The 25,482-nt window shown below is 34.6% G+C and overlaps 1 protein-coding gene across 8 annotated transcripts in view; it reads left to right on the forward strand.

The window, feature by feature from the left end:
• Window positions 1-4,095: 4,095 nt before the first annotated feature.
• The window catches only part of LOC145664380 (uncharacterized), a 161,255-nt gene continuing 139,868 nt past the window's right edge, over window positions 4,096-25,482 (forward strand). For all 8 annotated transcript variants that reach the window (XM_081731032.1, XM_081731035.1, XM_081731033.1 and 5 more), the window contains exons 1-3: window positions 4,096-5,260; window positions 17,100-17,252; window positions 20,419-20,643. In XM_081731032.1, coding sequence (XP_081587158.1) covers window positions 4,125-5,260; window positions 17,100-17,252; window positions 20,419-20,643 — 1,514 coding nt within the window. In that variant the 5' untranslated portion in view covers window positions 4,096-4,124. The remainder of the gene's footprint in view (window positions 5,261-17,099; window positions 17,253-20,418; window positions 20,644-25,482) is intronic.

Here is a 25,482-nt window from a genome sequence, read left to right on the forward strand (position 1 = left end):
CAAATATTTAAAATCTCTCAATTCAAATTTCGAGCTTGTGTTTCTACTTCCCGCTAAAGCTGTGCTCACCACGACTTTTTTTTTCTCCAAATATCGATTCCGTGATCGGCACGGAAAGTCAACACTTAAAAATTACTTTACTGTTAGGTTGAAGATGAGTTGATTCACTATGGGCTACGTTATTCAAATAAAGTAAAACATTACACTGAAGTTTTTCAGACAACATTAATTGCGTGGACAGCAAACTGTACAGCGAAAAGATAAAAAAATGAAGGGTTAACTTTTAAAAAACCCGCTCCAGTTGAAATGCTTATACAGACACGGAAAATGACACTGAAAATGACAGACATGGAAATAACAAATGCTGAAACAAATCTTGAATTATTCGCTTATTCACCTAAAAATCACCTTCACTAACACGTCTGCTCCCTAGGAGCGTATCCCCCAGCCTGTACGTTAACATATACTTACGAGAGAATACCTATATCTCAGATTTTGAGTACAGTTTCAAAAGTTCCTTTCCGTAAACTGTAAAAGCAGTGATTACTATGCTAATTATCACAAATTAAATGCAACTTTTGAGTTGCATACACACAACCTACTAGGGAATGAAGACCATGTGCTAACAAAGAGTACACTGGAAAATGAAATAATATGTTATAACAAAAATTAGAATAAGATGATAATCGATACAAATATAGAGGATGAATATGACATATCCGAACTTCGCTATTTGTTTACTTCTTCTTGGCCAACCGCTAAGAACATTTATAAATCTATATGTGGTTTTGTTGTACGCAATTAGTACATTCAAATTCACAAACGATGACGAACTGAAGGATACGAAGGTACAGTTGCAAGTAACAACCGTAGTCATAATAATATAGTTCTACTAAACAACGTTGAAAATAGTGGGTAATTAGGTGGTAAGTAGAAATGACCAAAACTGAACAGTTTACATCGATCATTTCAAAATACAGCTAGAAGATTAAATTTACAAGAAATAACAAAAATCAGTGAAATTTGGAGTTATACTAAGCATAGTTTGAGGGGGAAAGCGAGCATCCCCGGTGGGGATACTTCAGCTGACTTCTTTGGAGGGGAACAAAATGTGATTGAGGGGGAAAATCCCCCTCATCCTCCCCGGTAATTCGCACCCTGTACATAACGAATGTCGGTATAATCTCTTGAAGGAGAACGGAGATGATGAAGTTCTCCACAGAAGCAGTGTAAGTAACACACACGGATAACTTAATAAGTTCTTCTCTCTATGACTAGACTATTAACAAAGTCCGAGAAGAAATGAGAAGTCCAAAGGGTGAATAACAGAGTCCTGGCCCAAGGAGAGAGTTGGCCGGAGTCTCCTCGGAGGGGCGACAGGCATCAACCTGTGCCCCCGGAAGTAAAATTGATATTCCCCCACGAAACAGGCTTGGGGAGCCGTTTTGTATGAAGGAAAGTTTGGTCACACGCCACTCACGTGGACGTATACTAAAGAGGTGCCTTTTTCTAGAGGATGGCACTCGTGTGCAAAAAAAAAAAAAAAAAGTTTAGATTGGATTAAATTATCTAAACGACTATTTAGGGTGTTAACTAAAGTATTCACGCATGCACTCTCATGTAAATAGTACAAAACTTGAGCGTCACCTATCACGTAATATTCCAATTAAAAGTTAAAGGTTAATTTGATAATATAGAGAAATCATGCTTTATCAGGATTTTACCAGATTCACAATGACACCAATATTACAAGTGCGCCTTAGACGTTTAAATTATATAGTGTCAAGAGTGGACATTTTTAGCACCTAGAAATGTTAAGAGTGGCGACACAAAGTTAACTATACGTGTAGAAAGTTTTCTGAACATCTGGGTTTAAATAGAAAACAATGAGACTATTCATAAGGGACACTTGACTTTAAGATAAGACACAAGGGTTGGATATCCCTTGCACATGCAGTGATTCAGAAGTTATAAGGTTAGAAGCTCATTTCTTTTTACATACAGCAAAAGGGGAGAAAAAGATATGACACAACGTTTCCTCATCTCTTGGAACAAACAGACGACTTCCGTTCCGGTTTGATTTTCTGTTCTGGCTAAGTTAACTCTACAGAAGGAATAAAAATATAGAGACAATTTAAATAATGAACAAGACCTGAATTAATTGGATAGCAATAGAGTAATTAAATAGTTTTTAGATACTAATTACGATTTTAAAATCACGGGAAAAGCAAAAAGTAACCTCGAAAAAAGACGTATTTATCCTCCCAGCTACAGAATATATATATATATATATATATATATATATATATATATATATATATATATATATATATATATATATATATATTGAGGATTAACAAGTCTTGCGGTTATATTATTTTCAACTCTCCGAAACGAACGGATTATTTCACAAAATCTACTAGATATTGTTCAGCTGACAATGTGATATTTTCAACTTCGTATAACTAATACTGTTTTTGAGCAAAAATAATTTTCTTGAATATTTTGAGCAAGATGAAAGAGTCCCAAATAAATAACAGAAATATTACATTGAAACAACAGGATTTGTGCAAAAATTAAAAGATCTTAAGTTTGTTTATTGGCTATTTTTTTGTCACAACATCATGCCGCATATTTATATTTTCGTTGATTCCATACAAAAGAAGTAAGTACATCGATGTTTTTGTAAGGGAATCTATAAACAATTTTGTTAGTACTATAGATAGTGTTCGCACTAACATCGCATTGTATGATGTGTTTTATTGAAATGTGCAGTTGGTGAGAAGACAACCCAATGAACATGAAAATACCGTGTTTACTCGCGTAATAGTCACACCTTAGATTTGAAGTAAAAACATTCGCCATAAAATTCCCCGCATAAAAGTCAGTCTACGGGATTTTTGTCATTGTGAACGAGACTATGTCCGAAATTGCTTGCGCGAGCCCGAGCAAAATAACTTTTCGTGTTTACTGACACGTAACAATGTGACCCATTTGTCAACCTTTGTCAGAGATCAGGCAATCTACTTCTACCCTTCTATTCTACGCGTCCCCTCCAAGTATGATTTATCTCAGTAATGCACCTGTTTACAACTACCTCTTCTGCTCTGACATTCCATTGTATTGCCTCGAGGTTTTCAAACATCTGGTTGTGATTTTAAAAATCACTTCCTGGCTGGCAGAGTCTCTTCTGCCAAAGCGACAAAAACTCTGTTCGTTGCTATGTGACTTTCATTTTTTATGTTTACACAATGCTGTATGTATCAAAATTCGAAATCGTTTTGATTGTAGTGATAATTGAATAGCAGCTTTCGTCGCGTAATAAAAATGAAATGAAATCGTTGAGTTTTACGTCCCACGGTTAGGCTAAAGGAGACGGTGATGATGAGTAATGAATGAAATGGTGGAATGAAGAAAGTGGGAGGAAACGGGAGAAAACCCACGCACACGGTGTTTGTCCACCACAAAGTTCACTTGGCGGGGGCTGGGATCGAACCCGGGACCCCAAACACCAGAGGTGAACGCTCGTCGCGTAATAGTCGCAGCTGAATTTTTGAACTAAAAATTGGTACAAAAAGTGCGACTATTACGCGAGTAAACACGTTATTATAGTAACAGCAATAGATTGGCAGCTCTAGGAGTTTCGTGATATGATTAGAGAATTAAAAGTGAGTATACCTCTTATCAACCTTAGCAACAGAGCAGACGACATGGAGCTTGCTTCCAGTAAGACAACAAACAACTTTTTAATTTAGAAAATTCATGTTTTATAATAATTTAAATCTTTCCTAGAGAGGCACAAAAGGGAGAGAAAAAGCTGTTTCGTCTGTTTATGTTTCTCAACAGTTCGCAATATGTTCAACAGTTCGCATTCTCATTTCGTTTTGAGATTCCCAATTTTTAGAAGTTTACGCAATCTAGGAAATACACGGGCCTCTTTCCTTAACTATTTGTTGTTTCGTTTGCGGTTACTTGCGTTGCGATGAAAATTGCAGATTTGCGAAGACCGATATGGAATAAGGTCAGGCATTTTCAATATGTAGTAGATGGAAAGAAATAATAGTACCATTCTGGTAACATTGATTGCCATGGCAACAGAGCGCGTTACCTGTTTGACCGACAGAATGTCAACTAATCACGGCAGTTCAGTGTACAATAATTTGTGTTTTCGAGTACCTGTCAATCCGTGTAACAGTTTACCATCACCCTCCTACGAAAGGAAGAACGATAAAAGGTCGAACTATTATGCGAAAAAGCGAGAAGTGTGTAACAAAAAGTTTCAGAATGACCATTCAAATGATCCTCTGAGTAATAGGGATATACACTTAGAAAACTTATCGTTGTCTATTCCAACAACACCGAATTCAAGTGATCGTCTCGTAAAGGAAGCTATAGAGTCATTCCGTGAATTCTACAATAGTATTCCAGACTATAGTGATGTTACTCATTTATCAGATAAAGAATTTGCTACAAAAGTTGAACTTCTGAGAGAAAAACAGAAGTCTTATTTGCAGTTTTTAAGGGAGGCAAGTGTAGAGTTGAACAGAAAAGATGGAAATTCATTACAATCTGATCGTATCAGGGAAACTAAACCTACCAAAACAGATACAAAAAAACAGATAGAACAAACCAAACAACATAAACTCAGCGGTGTGTTTGGTACTTCCCTCAGGGCATCTAACGTGAAAATGCCTGCTAATGGTGCCTATAACCCGCTTAAATATTATTCGAAGCAATGTTCTAACTTCCGGGAGAGTAGAAACTCTTCGGTAGGATATAGAAATATTGATGACGTTGAATTTTCACATAGAGACAATTCGTCTGTAACATCAAGTAGCGAAGGGTCACAGGAGTACAAGAGAACATTGATCAGGAGAGAACCAAAGGATTTTCCTGTCAAAAAGGAAAATTCATCCCTAAACACATATTTAATGCGCCAAAATGAGAACAAGGAAAATACTTGGAATTTACCATATACAATGAAGAATAGAAATCAAACCAACCTAACCAATAAACTGAGAGATAAACATGTGTTGAGTTTCGAAGACAGACGGCTATGCGAAGATATGCCTGAGAATCCAAGGTGGATGTGTGATGAAATAATTTCAAAGTATGATTATTCGTTTTCTGATAGTGAAAGTGATACATTTGATAGTACGATACTATCAAAAAGTTACCCCACGAGTCCCAACTTGAACAGAAATATTGCTTGGACGACACCAAGAATAACAATACCAAAACCCTTCAGGATGACATTGCGGTAAGAACTAAAGTATATGGCATGGTTTGTAATCAGATCGGAACAAGTGACGTGAAGGTAACGTTTGTGCATTTCAAGAAGGGACATTTCTAGTTCGTGAATTTTAAATTTATTTCGTAACGTATACCATGATGAGTCTTTTCTTTACATTACACGCTCCAGTTGGTATCTTTATAAAGAAACGAAATGTAAGGCTAATTGGAAAATCTTTTATGAGGGATAGCATTGTTGTATTTTTAATGGAAAAGCGCATACTATGGTGTGACTTAGCAGAATACACCCACCAACCTTTGCTAGGTGGTCCATCGAAGATAGTATTCGATCTAGGGTAGGACTCACATAAGTGTGTGTTCATACAGAGGAGGCATTGAGAGTGGGTATACTTATGAAGGGAAATTCCTTTATTTCAACATATGCTAATACGATTGTTCTCATTGTTGAAAATAGTGCCTTTGTTCGTGTTTGCGTAAGGATACCAACTAAAGCGGTAAGCTTCAAACAAACTCTGATTTCTTTTCTGTTTCTTTCGAAATATTCAGTTACACGGGCACAGTCATTTTTCTGTTTTTTTTTTTTTTTTCTTTAATGTTCTCTAAAGCGTTCTAGCTAGCTACTATCCTGATGCGTCCCGAAATAGTTGCGTGCAAACTGATGTGCACTGGAAATGACTAAATGGTATTTCAGTATCTGTTATGGCTGTGCAATTATTTAATTGCTAAATTTACTCGCAGAGTCTTAGAAGTCGTTTCTTAGGAGATAGGAGTTGCATTCATGGGTGCAGCTTCACTTCAATGAGGACTCCCCATTATGGTTATAAATACGGGTATAAAGCAGTATATATGCAGTTATAAATATGCTATAAGATCGACTGTGTAAAAAACACAAACCAACTTGCGCTAAGTGGCCAATTAAAGTGATAGTGCTCTCAAAGCGAGTTAGGGCATAAGCGCCACAGGAGGCCCACACAGGGCGCGTCAGCTATGCGGGGTATGTGGGTCATTCTCAGAAAAATCAGGAATTTCATTCCAAAAATTTTTAAAATTAAAATTTATTCAAATTTGTTGAAACTTGATTTCAAGGTAGGTCTTAGCTTAAGTAATAACACTGGTATAGTGATTCAGATCAAACTTGAAAATTTTATTAGTTTTTGAAACTGTAAAAAAGGTCATGTCCACAGCCGGATCCACGGATGTGATACTTTGTTCTACAATTGTGACGATATAAGCCACAAACATAACACAAACAATAAAAGAGTATTTAGACTGTATAAAATGTACTTCTTAGTCTAGCCTACATGTAGAAAACTATTTTTCATAAACACGTAATATATAAATATGGTCTAATGTAATTCTTCAAAGGCCTACGAGAAAAAAAAATATGAAAAAGCTATTAAAGAATCACAAATCACACCCTGAAAAGTACCCATGGCGTATTGGCACTGAACCAAAAAAAAAAAAAAAAAAAAAAAACTTGGTAAGGTCTTCTGTAAATATATAATGATGATGTTTATTTATTTGAGGTTGCACCAAAACTTGAACCACAGCAATTTTTGTCAACAGTTTCCACATTTGCATTTTCAGGGAAAATAAATTTGTCAGTTCCAGTCGATTTCCTCATAAAATTGACAACTAGCTCTCCGTCAGAGTCTACTCTTTCCACCATACCACATAATGCTGTACAAGGTACCTGTCAGATTTAAACTCTGCGACTATATAGTTGTTAGGTGTAATGGTCTCTGATGGTTCTTGATCATCTTCCTCATCGGAATAGATTTCCTGCACCTTTAAGTGCTTCAAATTTGCAATATCTAATGTTCATTAAGGAAATCAATCAATCATTTGAAGTTATTAAGTAGCTAATAAATTATGAGAAAAATGGCAAAAGAAAATAATAAACATCTAAAATCAGCTGATAATCTATATGCATGCAGGCTTCTAAGAATAGAGGGGGACAAACTACTTAGTACTAATTATCTTCTATAAAGAGCAATAAAAAAGGATACACTTTGGATCATTAATTTTCACTTGTCCAATCCCATAATGAAAACAAGTTTGCCCAGCATTGCACTGCATACAGGACAGTCGTCTTGCCTGAATATTGGTCCTGTTGTTCTTACTCCATGTGATCTCATGTACTTTCATAGTTCCTTGAAAAGTCTGTAAGTCACTTGGGAGAAGTTTATCCAAACCCTCTATCTCCTCTGAATTGATTCTGTGAATATCAATTGTGCTGCTTTATTTCAATGCTGGTACAAGAGCATCGATATTTGGGATGTCTGTCATGACTCTCAATACTGTCCGCTAACCTCTTGACACATCCACCTATACCATCGGGTGCCCCTTTCCCATGTTCTTTCTCCGAATAGTGCCAATGAAGGCTGTCAACCTACAGTTCCTTTGCTACGAAAGTAACAGCTAAGTAATACATTTTCTTATTCCTATATTGTGTACTGGGTGGACTTTCCTGAGGTTAGGCACTTCTTTCTTGATTACTGCAAATACAGGTTTCAGGTGTGCACATATTGCTACAGGATCATGTCGTGTACTTTCAGACAAAGTACAGATTTACTTGTGTTGGACGGATTCTTCTCTTGCAGTTTTGTAGTATATTACAACAGTATGAAGTGTGACCTGCTTCCTACACCTCCAAAGTGTACGGATTGAACCTCTTCACCATATTTACATTGATAATTTTCCGAGAAGTCGATGTGTACAAAAACTTCATCGTCAGCCAAGGACTTCTTAATACTGCTTGTAACATGAAACTGATGTTTAATGTTGGCTACATGTTGCCTACACTGTTTAAGAAGCTTGGTAAACTTCAAAACCAGTTCACGCTTAGTACAGGTGATTATCTCTTTGCATGTCTTTTGTATGATTTGAGTTCCATCTTTCGTGAGGAGATTTTCTCTTTTTTTTTAACCCATTGCTCGTACTTAATTTCTTCATCTTTAAACTCATTAATAAGAATTGGACTATCGTTTGGGCAGCATTCCAAACATGTTTTCTCCAAGCATTTGGTGTTTTTTTCACATGTTATACTTTTGCAATAGTTCATTAGGAGACTCTTCTGCAATCATTCCTAGTAACTTCATTTTTTTTCACAACCATCCCAAAGTTATCACACAAATTACAGTTGCAAGTACTTCGCTTTTGACAATCCGGGGAAACTATCCAAAATGGGCGTTCACGACAGAACTGTTGGTAACTGAGATCTTTGTGTTCCGGGAATGAGGTTATGAACTTTAGGTGTAAATTTTTCATTGTGTCAGATAATAATCTCTTTTGCTGTTTCTGCTTTGATTTTGTTATTGTATCCTTTTTCCCAGGGCAGAGCCGGCTGTTATCATCTTGCTCAAGGAATGTTATTATGGCATTTTGAAACTTTTGTTTCTGGAGCTCGCTTTTCGAGGGCCAATTTTTGATTTCAACAGCTTTTAGAAGTCAAATAAGAAAGAGTTTGGTAAAATCTGTACTTCTTGATGATATTTCCTGTTATCATATTCACTAAATTCCTTTTCTTAACCAAAAGTGGCTCTTTCTTGAAGTTCACAGCAATCTGTCTTTTTAACGCTGAGCCAAATGCAAGATGTCGACGAACAGTAGGTGGAACCTTTTGGCCATTGAGCATTTTTTAAACTTCTTTCATTGGTGTGTCAGATTTTTTTGATACTACCCTATAGTACCTTTGTTTGTACTTGCTTACTTGTCTCTTCAATGACTTGTTCTCTTTTTTCACTTTTTCTAATTCTTTTTTCAGCAATTTTCTAATTTTCCTCCTTTTTTGCCTGCCACTTTCAACTTGTGAGCAAGATGGCCTGTGTTCAGGTTCATTCTGTTCAGGACTTTCAGATGGTGTTCCAACAACTAATAGTGCCTGTTCCATTTTTTTTTCTTTTCCCTGTATTTTCTAGTCCGTTCACGCCAACCTTTCCTTATTTGTCTTTTCACGCTCGCTCATTTCACTTTTTTCCTGGATGCTTTCTTTCTTTCCCTATCTTTCCTCTTAATTTCTTCATACTTCTCAGGGGCAGATTTTAATTTCTCCCTGGTACGCCTCATACTTAGCTTTTTCATCTCTCTTCTTCTCTGTATTTCTTTTTTGATTTTGCAATTTTTTTTTTTTTTTTTTTTTTTTTTGGCATCTTGCTTCAGTGTTTTACATTTCAAGACTGGAAATATAAATAAGAAAAAAAAACTTATTTAACATTTAGCATGTAAAAGCCACCATGGAGTTTCGTGACTCAGTGGTAGAGCGTTCACCTTTGGTTCATGGCGTCCCTGGTTCGATCCCAGCTCGCGCTAAGTGAACTTTATGAAGAACAAACACCGTGTTGGTGGTTTTCCTCGGGGTTCTCCTGTTTCCTCCCACTTTCTTCATTCCACCATTTCATTCATTTCTCATCAACACCGTCTCCTTTAGTCTAACCGGCATTAACAGTGTAATGTAAAACTCAAAGATTTTATTTCATTTTCAAAAATCATTTAGCCTGAAAACGGAGCAATTCACTGAAAGCTGTGATTTCTGTCACCTCCTCCCGTACGGTAAAATCTGTTATGAAAATTTGGTCAGATTAAGCTTTTCAATCCAAAGCTGAAAATTTTACACACACGGTGTGTGGCATGATGGTGGCAAAAATCTGAAATTTTTCAGACATGTTTATATACATATATCAGTAGTATGTAGCAGTAAACATGACTACAATTCAAGATTCGTCACCCAGTGTCGGTGCTGCTAGAATCATTTTTTCTAGAATTATAAGCATTAACATGAATTTTTAAAAAATCGAGTAACTTTTGTTACGGTTTTTACTTCGTTACTGATGAAAGAAATCTTCATAGGCTATAATTGCTCTTAGTGTTTGGTTGCAAGATACTCTGTCTTTCTTTACATTTCAACCAGAATGGTACGTTGTCACATCTGTGGACGCGGTGTCACGTCCATGGACAGGTTGTGTCCACGGATGTGATGTCCACAGACGTGACAAAACTTACATTCCTTTGTTTTAGACCATGTGCTTTTTGAGATTATGCTATGTGTGTTGGGCATCAAAGCCTTTACACCTAATACTATTAATTCATTGAATTATTTTATGAACTTACCTTATTATTTAAAATCTACTTCCATCACAGACGTGATGCGGTGATCTTGACACTGTTACAAAAATGTCCAGAAAATTTAAAAAAATAGCCAGAGAAATGACAAAGTTTGCACCTTCTTATGTTTCTCTGAATTAAATGGCTGCCTGGGGACTGTTTACAAAGTATACACAGTATGGTACTGCTACCTGAGGTATTTAGTGACACTTTATTTTTTGTCCACAGACGTGACCTATTTCTATGGTTACAGCTATTAAACCTGAAATTCAGTGAGCATGAAAACTAAGTTTAACTTTACCGTCCCGAAAAACTTTTTCAGATGTTTCTTTAATCAAAATATGTACGCTAAACACTTAGGTTCATGTTAATATGTGAAATATAAACCTCGAAACAAACAAAACAGTGAGTAGTGACAGTCCATAGACGTGACAAATCAAATTTGTGGACAACATTTGAACAGTATAAAAATATGTTTATCTCAGTTTTCAGTTCATATGTTTTCTATCAATTATATTCAGGATTTTTAATATTGAATTACTTTTTTAAAAAACTTTAATTTTCATAATAAAAACCAGATACATAAATTCCTGATTTTTCTGAGAATGGCCCATGTGCGAAAACGGAATAATGCCAGAAAAAACTTGATATCGCATAAAATCACATAAATTGGAATACTTGTAATGGTTTCACACTAATGAACATGAAAATTTGTGAAAAATTCCTCCCCAAGTGAGATTTAATATCGTACACAATCTTCTTTCATCTGCACTCATTCAGTTTAAACTTTTTTTTTTTTTGGCGAACTATTCTTAATGAGTACCATCTTTCTTTTAAAACATGTATCACACACACACAAAAAAAGTTCCATTTGTCTTTTGCTCTGTGATGGGCGTCATCTATTGTTGTGCAGACAGTTTAGGTGTCAGTAAATTGGTCTGAACTGTAGTTCTTCGAAAATTCATTATTATGTATTGGGGATATATTTCACAGATATGAGTCACTATTTTTAGGGTAGGGTAGATGAATTTAGGCATAGTTCAGATCAATTCAAGCAGGCAAAAATAAAAATATTCAAAGTATTTAAAATGCTGTATGTATAGAACCTCAAGATATTTTGTTGCTTTTTGTTTTAATTGAAAGATAATAATTTTATGATTCAAGTGATATTCTTCGTTTAGAAATACGTATCCAAGTTATCGTGCTGTAGCTTTCTGAATTTTCTTTTAAAAAGTTAACTTTTTTCTGGGGCCGCTGTGGCGCACTGGTAGAACGTTCACGTTTGGTGCATGGGTGAAGCATGTGGTCCCTGGTTCGATCCCAGCTCGCACCAATGAACTTTGTGGTGGACAAACACCGTGTGAATGGGTTTCCTCTAGGTTCTCCCGTTTCCTCCTGCTGTCTTCATTCCACCATTTCGTTCATTCTAATCATCATCGTCTTTGTTAACCTAGCCGGCATGACCATGGGATGTAAAACTCAAAGATGTCATTTCATTTTTTAACTTTTTTTTTTTTTTTTTTGAAAATACCAATCCCTAAAATTTTGATTTTGTGACTTAATCAGGTGCATACAGATTACATGCCCTGAAAAGGAGAACTTCTACTTTTTAGTTGAGCAGAATTTATAACAGTTGAAATTGTTAATACACATTAAACTCGTTTCTGTAACTAGATATTGGTCTCACGAAATTGAAACTTGGTCATTATTGCAGTAATATCCTTGTACTTCTTGTGACAACATCACAGACTAGTGCTTAGCAAAATCACAGTGAAGCACTGAACATGATTCCTCATCCTCTACACGTCGCGTCACTTCTGCAATGCGCAACAAATTCTTCAGATGTTGGTGTGTTACAGCTTTCACTGTGTGTTTCCCAAGTTCGTCAGTGAAGTTATCGGTGGCAGCAGTTTTCTTAATGAGTTTATTTTCTCCTCATGTTGCGTATGTAACCTCAGAAGAGTTATCTGCTATAATTTCCAGACCAAGTGTTTGTGCAGTGAGTCCTTTTCCAGGCCAGGCACCACATTCCTGAAACAAGCAGCTCTCGATGTACGTCTTAGACTATTAGTGACTTCAGATGTCCAACCAAGGTGTCATATGTCACACCTTAAGGTTACTTCTTCAAAATAACCACGCAAAGTTCAAAATTGGCACAATACACACACAGACATTTTTAGGTGGTGCGGGACTACCCACTTATTTCGTAGTGCATAAAATTCCAATGGGGAATACTTAATGTTCCTTCTCATATATAGTGATAATTTCTTTAATACTGCTTCTTTTAACTTTCACCACTTTTCCTCCTGCAACTGTTATAGGGATAGTTTTATTTATTTACTTGACATTCTGGCGAGAACAATCCCATTTATCTTCCAGATAAAACGACTCCGAAATTTGAACATGTGCTTCATTCAAAGGATGACCATAGCAGGGATCCGATTTGCCAAACACTCTTTTTACAGATCTAACTTTTTTTTTTTTTTTTTTTTTTTTGTTTTCTCCACTATGTATTTTGTTGTAGATGGAATGTGGTGCAGAATTTGTACCTTTGGAAAGGACATCGCGATAATTGTTAGAACTTAACCTTTTCAGTATATTATTCACACGATTCAACAGCTGAATTGATGTTTGATTTAAATTCACAAGCTTCTTTTGGTTTATTTTCTTTGTTTTCTTTATTTTCTTACTTTGAAAAGTTTAGTCAGTTTTAATTTGGTCTAGTTACCCACAGCTGCAGTCATTTCGCTGTACTTTTTTGATGCATACAGCTTACGACTTGACTTCACTGACATGGTTTCTTAAGAGGACTAACATCAACCAACCTCTATAATTGACTTATTCAGGGAGCATAATTCTTTTGCAGATATAAAATCACCATAAGAGGCTTTTTCTTGTTCATTTAGTGTCATTGTTTATGTTGGTCAAAATATTTACAACGCAGACAATCATTACTGCAAACCAGGGTTGGGAAAAACCATGGTTTTTACTGAAAAAACAAAAAATAAAAAAAACTTTTTTTTGTATAAACCAGGTTTTTTTGGTTTAAATAATTTGTTCTATGTATTTAGATCACATATGGACAGAAATAAGTTTGTTTTGCCTTGGTGTTATTATGCAACAACCAGGTTATGTTGAAAGGGTTCACATAAGCTTAAAGCGGAATCCAAACCGCTTCTCGGCTTACATCCGAGAGGAATTGCCCTCCATTTGAACTCGAAACCGGAACTAATTGGCCAGAAATGCGGTACGTCTGCCAACTCACTCACGAAGGACTCCTGATAAAAATACGTTGTACTGATCTTTCCATTCTTGTTAATATAATTGTCAAGAGTCATTTCAGAACGTCAAAAAGATAAACAGTTGCACAAAAACCATTATACAGAATTACATATGGACAGTTTCAAAATACTGCAGAAGAACTAATTTAGTCCAGGTTAGTTCACTACGACTTTTATTAGTCCAAGTTAAAGGAATACAACGACTTAATTTGCATATCAGTAAGAGAAATGAATAAAGATACGAATTATTTCAGTCCACTTTGGCTCTGACCCATTTATACATAATAGATACCAAATATAGGCCTACTTCTGATTTCAATAAATGCCCCTCGTGGGGTTTGTATGACCCCCCCCCCCAAAGAAAAAACCGTACGGTATTACGATGTATTTTATCATTAGTAAACATTAATAAAACGAAACAACATTTAGAATTTTTCTTTGATTGTAATTGCATAACCATAATAACAAACTAAAAAAAAAAAAAAAAAAAAAATCATAAACTTATTAAAAAAAAAGTTGCTTTTGTAGTATGATCTCTGAGTAATGAATGGGAAATTTAGGTCTGAATATAATAGGAATAATATACGGAAGTGACACGTGATAACCTACAAATATGTGTTCATCAAGATTTTACGAACACTTGCACTTTTACGAACATTTTTCTTGTTTTGGTTTAAAACATTTTTTTTTTTTTTTTTAAAGCCAACCCTGCTGCAAACATCTTGAATTTGAGAAACTTTTGGCTACTAGTCTTATATAGTCCATCAATATTTTATGCAATGCAATTGGCCAGTACACTTCACTCTCCTATGACTCTAATCAGAAAACATTTCAAACTCAGTCTCTTCCATCAAACACCGTACAGCTTAAGGAATCAGCAAGATCCTCACGAAAGCTTTAACGTGCTGTTGGACCACAAAGTTGGTAAGCTACTCTCTTTATTTGCCTATTGACATCTGAACTGTGAATTTACTGTCCTCCCTTTTATATGCTGGGCCAATCACCCAGAATTATCTGGATGGTTCTGGCTCACATCTGCGAAATAAAATCTTGGTATTGTAACAATGCTTAGTGTGGGCACACACTTAAAGAAGTTAGGTACTTGTAAAATTATAATAATAATAATAACATTTACATTCGCTGAACTAAGATTTTCCGGTATGCAACTCTGTTAAAGCCATTGTGCATTGATTCATTTTAGTGTAGTGAACTGTGAGTTAGGTTAGCTTCTGTTAAGTTTGAATTGTTTCCTTACGTTCATGAAGTTGTCTCACTCACGATCCCACGGACATTCTTTTTCATGTGTTCAAACATTTCTCATTAACAAATTCCCATCCAGTTCTCTTAAGATGTTAAATTTCATCGGATAGGTCTCACAATCTTAACATTTCATGTGTTCACAAGAGCAAATTTCAAACAACAATTGAGAAGAGGAATAAAGTTCGGTTTTTCCATTCAGGTGACACCTGCATTAATAAGATTTCTTATTCTTTATTCATTTCATATTGTATGTTCCGTTGTTGTTTATTTGCTGAGTTCTGTTTCTGTCGCGTTCGTTATTATATGTTTTTGATGTTCATGTTTGTCAAGCATTTTGAAAGAAGAATACTTAACAATAGCACATAGTCATTGGAGATATCAAATATACAGAAGTGTATATATACATGCAAAATTAAGGCAGGATAAGGATAGTTAAATATATATATATGTACAGTACGAAGTCGAAATCCGAGAAAATGCCATTTAGACTTAAATATACTGTACGGTATGCTCTTTTATCAATACAGTGGTTATATAGTGCATACAGTAATTACAATACGTAAGGCTAAATGTAATTACATTTAATGCTTCTGAAGAACTAGCTTGTACACTAAATTACACTTTTCTTGTAACTCACACTTAAAACTTAACTTGTATAGACCTAAGGGAAAATGAAAATAAAAATATGTATGACAAATAGTTACATGTGAATGACTGTGTTCGGATTATCGAGGTCCTACTATATATATATAAATTCAATATTCATCAAAAAAAGAAAAGTTACGTTTTTCCATTGTCATTATACTATTTCAGGTTCTCTCTTAGTCAATGGAAAATGTCATATTTTGGTGAACTTCCGTAACTAGTATTGATATAAACTAAAAATTGATATAGGCTCTCATAATATACAACAAAATAAAAGGAATCTGATTATAACTGCAGAATAACGGACCCGATTCACGCGGTTGTAATACGGCTTGATATTATCCGCCTTCAACAATTTCTTTCCCGAAATATTACCCGAACATCAGTATCTTATATCCAAGTAACTCATTTCTATTTTTTTTTTAATACTGATTATAGGGTATATATTAGATAATTACACAATAACCTACCTTTGTGCATAAAGTACATCACCTTAACTATTGAATTCGGTCAACATTATGTAAAATATGACGGCAGAGTATTTGAAAATATATTAATCACTAACGTTATGTACACTTATTTGATACCTGAAATAAAGCTACAGGTGAAGAATTGTTTAGAGTGACTGGTTGAAAGAAGAATTAGTACATAACGTATTTAGTTTTTATATGTACTTCATTACTTAAATAATTGTTTTCATGCGTTAAAAGGAAAAATTTACAATGGAAAAAAATAATCCGTGATAGATTCAGTTGAAGATACATAATTCACTAGAATTCAAATTGTGAACATTCAATTCTTCGTTACAATGTCACGGATCTTACGATTTCATAAAGAGGTCAGCATATATATAAATCGTCAAATACGTGCAAGTAATGATGTTGATGTATTTTAATATTTTCAAAGTACTTCGCGGTCTCACTTTTATTTTAGAGAACAGCACACGTAATCCACTAAATGATGTGGAAGTAAATGCGTTCCTGTGAGCAGTCAGACGTGACGTCAAAATAAAAGAAAAAAGTTATGATGATAAAAGAAAAAATGATCGAAATCATTCATTAAATAGATGATAACGGGTACAAAGATAGATCCTCTGCATTAATTTCTGTGATAATAATAATAATAAAAAATACAATATTTTACCTTACGCGTATTGAAGTTTTATTATTATATGTTGGTCATGCCAGTGTATCGTTTGTCTACTGACATAATTTTCTTGAACAGTACCTTGAAGTTTATAACAGAGTTACTAATCTGCGCTCGTGAGTACTTACTTCAAAACTCAAAATCTTACCTGTAGAATGATGTCCTAAACAGGAGCGGCAGATTTTAGTTTCTAACGGTGCTGCTTCATTTAACGTTTTTAATTTTCCAATTCTTTGAATAGAGTAATAAACGTAACTCCTACTAACAACACTGAAACTTCCAGAACTGTTCAATCATTGAAACTCACTTGATTTATCACTGATACTTTAGTATATTTATTAGTACATTTAAAAAAAAAAAGTCCAGTTATATGTTGAAGTTCTGTTTAAAATTAGATTTATCTTTCGGTAGGGACGAGGAAGATCGATATTTTAAAACATTGAGGAATGAAGTTATTACTGCATCGAGGGCAGAGGCAGCAGAAAAGATGTTCAAAGCCAATCCTGTACCTGCACATGCACGGTTATTATTGTACGATAAAATAGTTGCAGAGCAGGAGAAAAGGTATGACTTTGTTTTAAGATTATATTTTGTCTATATGTTCAAGAACAGTGGTATGCCAAATACAGGGTCGATGGCTCTAATCCAAACTAATTTTACTTAAAATAGATACTGATTATGTTTCTAAATATTCTGTGATACGGATTTTTACGAATCTTACAACTCATCTCTTAGGTTAAAAGTGAAGGAGTGACGTGCATCAGTTTGCGGCTGATTTTATTCTTCTGTATTGTCTACTTCAAATTTCTTTGTACCAACCGTTTCAACCATTTTAAATTTTGGACATTAGCTGTGTATATCTATCATTCATTAGACAAAGTAGTTAATTTTTCTCGTTTTACAGAAAAGTGTTCTCAACCCTGTATTAAAACCTTAGAGCAGGGTGACTAGTTAAAATTAAATTACTGCATCTGTGAGAACATAGGACTTAGAGATTAACAGCTTTTATTATAAATGTGCGGAAAGCAGGCTAACAAGAACTCAGTTTTTAGAGGGAAGCTAGTACGTAGAAACATTAAAAGTATTAACATCTCGTGGGAAAACGTACGATAAATTCATATCGGCATACTTTTCTTCTTTTCGAATAATTATAAACTTTGTATTGTAGTCGCCTATTTTCGTGTATGCATATTATAATTGCCTACAAATTGTGCCTTCACTTTAAATAAATAATAAGTGCGTAACTTTGGCGACGCAACTTCCTGTGTTAAAATTTTTAGAACTCTAAATAATGTGTGAGACAGAGAGTTATTGGATAAGAATAATTGATCTATTGCAGTGTAGCATTGCATATGCTAAAAAAAAATACTTAAAAATATAGAAAACTTATCTCAAATCTCCCATCCATTCAGAAAATATTGGCTGTTACGCTACTTTGTAAGGGAGTACATGTTCTTTCTTATCTATGTGTGATGATAAATTATCAAACACATAAATTATTGTCCTTTTGGTGAAGAAGATACTTTTTTTCTTTCTTTCTTTCTTTCTTAAGGCGCTATTAAAAGGAGGATGTGAAAACCAAGAATAATTTTAAATCTGTAACATGATGATGAAACAGAATCAAAACCAATAATCAAGACTTTTAGAAATGAATTTATATTTGACATAAATGGTATACTGGCACATTTTGTTTACTTAACATTTTATGACTTTATGCCTTAAGCGCACTTTATGACTTGAGAAAAATGTTTGAGAAAAGATCGAATAATATTTATATCATAAAATATTAGCATGATCCAATTAGTTGGTTAACTCTTTTTCTAAAGCATGGAATCTACAAAAGGTAAATTAGAAACTACTAACTGATTAGGGATTATTTATTCTGTATATAATTTTCAGTTTATATGTTACTCCCAATAATTAAGTATATGAATTATTTGTCTCGGACGTTCATCACCGTAGAAATCAATTATCCATTATTAGGTGCAGTCAGGATCTACCTATTTCCTTAACGTTAGTTTTTATATTATAGTGTAACCCCTATTTAAGAAATTGCTTCGGGATTTTTTCTTTAAATGAGAGTGTCCACTAAATAGTGGTTTAATGTGAAAGACGTGTGCATCATAAAAGGAAGTTTCACTAAGATAAACGTGTAATATGAGATTTTAATATTTTAACACATTTTGTGCTTTTAAAACGATAGATTTGAATGATTTTGATTTTTACTTCGAAGGATTTAGCATATTTAATTAAAACTAAAATATAATGTTCCAAACAGGTTGTTAAATGACTAACTTACTGTTTTTAAAGATGTGTACACTGTCAGTGCTTTCATCTTCCCAAAACACAGTTCTAAAGTCCAGAGCAAAAGTGACCAAACTTACCAAAGTAAAAACTAACTAAAACCTGAAGAAACAGAATTGACGTTTTTGACAGAAGAGTTAAGAATACTTAGGCTATTGCATGTAGAGAATAGTAGGAACATATTCAATTAACACAAGATTTGAACACCACAACATTAAAAGAAACACAAGCACAAAGAAGACGATTTTTCCACAAAACAGCGGTTTATTTATTTATTTATTTATTTATTTATTTTGGTTGGTTGTTTGTTAAATGCGGGAAATTTTCTAATATAGTTTTCCTCAAATGTGGATTCAAATACGTTATATCATTCTTAAATGAAGAATTTCCAAATATATTAAAAATTGCAAAGGTCAGCCCATATATGAATACGATAATAAAACAGATCTTAAAAGTACAAGCCTATTTCATTCCTCTTAACTTTCTCAAAAATTCTAGAAACCACTTTGTCCGCGTACTGTCCTTTTGACTAAAACGTAATCTGATAACACATGAGCAACATGGGTTCTTAAAAGGAAGATCAACCGAAAGTACAATATTCAATTTATTATAATGCATATATATGCAAATACAATGAGAGTTCACGTGTGATGAGCGAACTTGAAGATAAATCAGTATTATCAAATGGTAGGGCCCCAAAGGGATGCTGCCTGAATCGCGCAAACTACTTTACTAATAGGAGTTCGAAAGAAACCGTAATGAAAGTGTATCAAGATTGGTGGTGAGCAGGAGCAAATGAAAGCTCGTGAAAGCTGTCCAAGTTTTTTTTTTCTTTCTTTCTTCAAGCTAAGGATCAAATTCAGTAACTGTTTCGCGATCACAGACGCAGCACGGTGGAGAAGCTGACCACCCAATATAATCGTGGTCAACTCGAAGGCGAAAGAACGGAAGGAAATTGAATTTATAATGGTCTGAAGCAGGGAGATGCCTTATCCCCTTATTTTTCAACTTCACTTTAAGGTATATGAGTAGGATAATTAGTTATTGCAATAGAGGACTACTATTGAATAGACTGAATCTATTTCTTGTGTATGCGTATGTTGTATCTGTTGGAGTTAACTGTTTTGTTTGCTTTGAATAATTGGACAGTGTCTTTTAAATGTTGATTTTCGGTGGTTATGTTTCGTTTAGCTATATCGAATGAGTTCTCAACTAAAGATAGCTTTTAGTTCTTAGTTTTTGGTAGGCTTCTGAAGATTATGGTCTATTTGGGAATAAAGTGTATATTTTGACCTAATGAATCAGATGTTTGGTTTGAATGTCAAGTCTGTGGTTTTAAGAAATAATCACGTTTTCTAGATGTCAGTTGTTCTGATGTGCGGCACTGTTGACAGAAGTTAATTAAGGAAAACGTTTTGAATTCCAGGAGGCAAAAGGTGAAAAAGCAATGCATTGAAAACCTGAAAGCACAGATGAAACCTTTTAGTTTCGTAAAACGTGAAGAAGCAAAACGAAGAGCTCACTTTTCATACTCAAGCCCAGAGCTTAGAGACTGTGAAAAATGTTTCAAGCCTTTCAGAGCTAAACCAGTGCCAAAAAATCTTTTCAGCAACTACGTATATCAGAAGAGAAGAGAGGATGAGTTTTACAGGTATTACAATATTACGTAGTATATCCTAATTTCCATAATTTATATAATTCTAATTAGAGTAGAAATGTTTAAAGCCTAATGTTGACTTGGTACGATATTGACTAATATAACACAACGGTTAACTTGTGTTATGTCGTAATATTTAACATGATGAATGTGACGCTGAGTTCAAAAATATGGTTACATTGTTCTTTATTGAAGGAATTGAAAAAGATTATTTTGATTAATATGCTGTAACCGACTAAATTTTTGCACAGTTACTTAAACTTAATGTTTAGGCTGAACTAAGCCACGACCTTATTTCAGAGCCATAAAGAAAAAAAAAAAAATTAAGAAAATTACAATAATGATTTCTAATTTACATGCGCAACGGAAATTTAACATTTATCACAGGTTCTTGCTATAGTGGTAGACCCACAATGAGATTTTTGTCGGTGTGCCATCTAGAACATGTTCGACACAAAATTACAATGTACCTTATTATCAAATAATCTAGGTATTTAATATAAATTTCTGGAATGGAATCATAGATTCAAAGTTGAAGTTATTATTTATTGATTAAAAAAAAAAAAAAAAAAAAAAAAAAAAAAAAATCGAATTACAATTTAGAAAGGTTGATATAAAATTTTTAAATTACTGGTTTCGAAATACATTCGATTTCAAATATCTTGACTTTGCATTGTTTCTATTTTCACGTTTTATCACTACATAGATTTCAATATACATGTTATTGTTATAACAAGATTCTTATATTCATCGTTCACCTCTGGTGCTTGGGGTCCTGGGTTCGATCTCAACCCCCGCCAAGTGAACTTTGTGGTGGACAAACACCGTGCTCGTGGGTTTTCTCGGGGTTCTCCCGTTTCCTCGTACTTTCTTCATTCCACCATTTCACTCATCTCTCATCATCACCGTCTCCTTTAGCCCAACCGGCATAACCGTGGGACGTAAAACTCAAAGATTTCATTTTTTCTTATATTCATAGCTTTCCAGTACAAGAAAGAAAAGATAAACATATAAATGATACATTATTAACAGCTTCTTTTGGCAGGTCAAACAGATCAAAATAGGTTACTATCTTTTAATGTAACAATACTCATCAAAATGCGATGTTTGGCTACCACTATTTCATATTTTTATACATTGATCCATTTATCCTTCATTTAAGACTCAGGAAAGTACAGGGAAAAGATTAAAAGTAAAATGATAACATAAAATGTTCCGTGAACGTCCATTAAATAGTGCATATCTGCCCGTACTTATACTACATTAATATTCCACTTTGGGAATCGTTTCAGAATTCATCTGTTCGTAGCATATTATAAATTTGGCTTACATGCCATGGGTCACATTCTACATACAACACAAAAACACTACATTGATTATCCCTATTAATGAGTATGCAATATATACAAATGAATATGAAATTAAAAAAATACAATGTTTAGTACTTTCCTGATTATATTATAAGCATACTATTTAATTCTACGGATCAATACATCGCACTACTCAAAAGAAAACGACAAGTTGACCATACCGGAGCTAGCCTAATCTTTCAAGTTACATCATTTAATCAAGTCGGTAAAATTTTGTACTGGAAACTAATTCTATAGTCGTACTTGACGCATACTGAAAATTTTGATAATAATATTAATGGATTAGCGGAAATATCACGATAATGCTGTTAGATGCGTAACGCAATACGAAACACTATTCGTACATAGCTGGCATGTTACTAACACGTACGAATGAAATTTTCCAGCAATTAATGTCTTTCAATATTTCAAAGTTTAAAACGCAAATGGTACCATGTATTAGGATGAATTCAGTTCGGAATAATTCCCATGAGAGAAAAGGTAAACTTTAACGTTACCTGTTATAAGTTGTGTGGCGAGTCCAGACTCTTCTGGATCCTACCTCTCCATTAAGTTGCAGGGGCCGGTCCCAAAATGTCTTGGCCAGAAACACAACAGATGTACCATATCCTTCTAATTTTCACAACGAAGAGATAATGGTAATGGTGACGCTTAGGTCCACAATAGGTCATTCATAATTTAGGTAAGACCTCCAAAATTTCTTTTGTCTAATGCATCACAGGTTACTTCGAATTAAAAATTTTATACACTTTGGTTCTAAAATAGCAATTTAGGCTTTTAAATTTCGATTTTTTCCTGGAGGCCCTACAGCGTCACATATTTCACGTTAACACATAGTGGAGCTTCATGCATTTCCTGGCTACTACAAACCCAGCTACTCCATAATATTTTCATATTGTAAAACCTAACATTTTAACATAATTACTTCCCTAAAATTTTAAAACTTAACAAAGTATTAATATATATGATATATTTAACTGCACGAATAATTCTTCAAACTAAGAACAAAATATTTATATACATCACTTAGTTTTGTCTGTCCATTCGCTTCGAGTAAACCAATGGGCATCCCCCACCTCTTCATGTCTTCTAACCTAACCGTCGCAATCTTTGCTTCGCTACCCAGCATGCAGCAAGCACGAGATAGTTGAATGCCAATCACCGATGCTCGACCAAGGGTGGATAACTTAACGAAATGTGCAATATTTACAATTTGTTATCTGTTACGGTTACTATTTTGTAACCCATTTCTGCATCTAGTTAATAACGTTATTAGTCAGTGTAACTTTTAAAATGGTACGCTCTGAATTATGTTACGGTGAGTAACGTTACTCAATGGAACATTCTGCATTTTGGTATTGTAGTTACGGTCACCAAGGGATTAGCGTTACTCGAAATACCCACGTATGTCGTACCTGCTTGAGGTTGTTAAGATAAAACTGGTTCCACTGAATACCAGTTCTCTCTCGAACCCAAAGGGTTTTGTTCCTTGATTTTAGCTATATGAAACGTATTGAAATTCTGCAGAACATTTTTGTGTAAGTAGACATATTTTTGTTATGATGAGTACCATTTCTATGTTTCTCTTTTCTTTATCGGTTACCTTTTGTACCTGTATTTCATCTTCTTCAATTCTGATGGTCTTGGAGTTACGCTTGAGTAACGTTTAAACATCCTTGGCGACAGGGAGTCTAAGGTTGGCTTTAAAAGAATCTCCATTATACTAGTAAATAAATTCCACGTTTTTCAGTCTGTTTTCTTTTTCCTCATACTTAAGATTCAGTAAACACCTTAGGCCCTCAGGCACATGTCCTTTGAGAATAGCATTACTTTCCTCATTAAAAAAAGAGGAAAAAGAGAAATGATCAAAGAGTGAAGTTTTTAATGTAAGCTTATTGATAAGATTTTTACTTCTTGTGATAACACTGCCGATAGTTAAGTTGATTTGGAGTTTAACGTCCTTTTCGGCAGCGAGGACGGGACCTACTGATTAACATGGAATCGAAACCACATGTGCTCACGCCGGGAATCGAACCCGGGTCTTCCAGGCGAAAGGCGCGTACGCTAAGCGCTTAGGCATGAAGGAGCTCACTGCCGGTAGTCACCATATATGTTTATTTTACAACAGTCTTGCACTGACCAATGTGGTTGAAGCTCGAGCTCACTTCCCAACAAGGATCGAACCCGGAGCTACATACACCAAAGTTACACATATACTGGCCCCCAGGGAAGCAGGAAGGACATTTCATTTGCTTGCAAGCAATTTAGTTTATAAATCAAATACATATCAGACATCACTGGTGTAGCGAGAAACTCATCAAGGGGGCCAACACACAAGATTTGGTAGAAAGGATCTTCTGAGGGGGTGCACCAATAACTACCAGTAGGCCTACATTTGAATTGAATTGGATTTTTTTAAATACCTTTAGGCACCTGTGGTGTGAATGAGGAAATGCCCTGGAAATCCTAAGTATCTGTTCTCGGTGAATCCTTTTGTTGAACGTTTAGAAAATTGACTTAAACTATCGATTTTGCAAAACTTCCCTTTGATTTAAGACCAAATCGAAACATGACAGAGGAAAATTTCGGAAAGTGTTGCTATTTTCACTCCTAGCTTCTCACTTTAGGTAGTGTATATTTACAAGGAAGGGGGTGCACGTGCACCTTTGCACCTTTAAACATATTTCTATTTTATCTTATTTTTGTATTTAAAAAAAAAAATCTGCTAGAGAAAGAAAATTGTCAAAAAGTGCTACCCATTCAGAAGACTATTTTCTTCTCATGTGAATGTTTTGACTTCTCGTGGCAATGTGGTAATCTACAGTTAATTTTGTCTCTATTTCTCCCTTTGATTTTTAATGTTCATTGCATTGTTTAAATGCTTATAAGTTAACTTACGAGAAAGTGTCATAGTCGAAGGTTGTACTACTTGTAGAACTGATATTAAAAAGTAAATAAAAGAATTATCATAGAAACAGATTTTTATGTTGTATTCAGAATACAAGCATAGGGTTCTTTCGGTTCTAAATTGCGCTTCTGAAATTAATATATCGCAGACATTCGTTGATATAAAAGCCAACATGTTGGTTCTCACCAGGTACTGTACATTCGTGAAGTGTCCCCTCGAGATTCGTGTAAAATTGATTTAAATACAAAGTTCTCTGCTGTCTAATGTGTATTGTACTAAAATTAGCTGCCCATGCCGGTAATTGACATATTTATGGGCCTTCATATATCCGGAATTCTATCATACACTACCATAACGCTCGGACACAAAATTTATTTTAGTTTCTTTAGATGTTACTCACTGGACATGAATATGGGCATATGAAAAACAAATTGAATCAAGTACTGCTTCTGACACATGTTACCCAACCCGGCCGCCATCTTAGATCCGCCATATTAGATTTTACTTTTGGTTTTTCAAATGGAAATAGGTGCAAGTGCTACATCGGACATTTAC

This window comes from Thermobia domestica, chromosome 11, assembly GCF_964235325.1.
Source record: "Thermobia domestica chromosome 11, izTheDome1.hap1.1, whole genome shotgun sequence".
In the NCBI taxonomy this organism is placed as follows: domain Eukaryota; kingdom Metazoa; phylum Arthropoda; class Insecta; order Zygentoma; family Lepismatidae; genus Thermobia; species Thermobia domestica.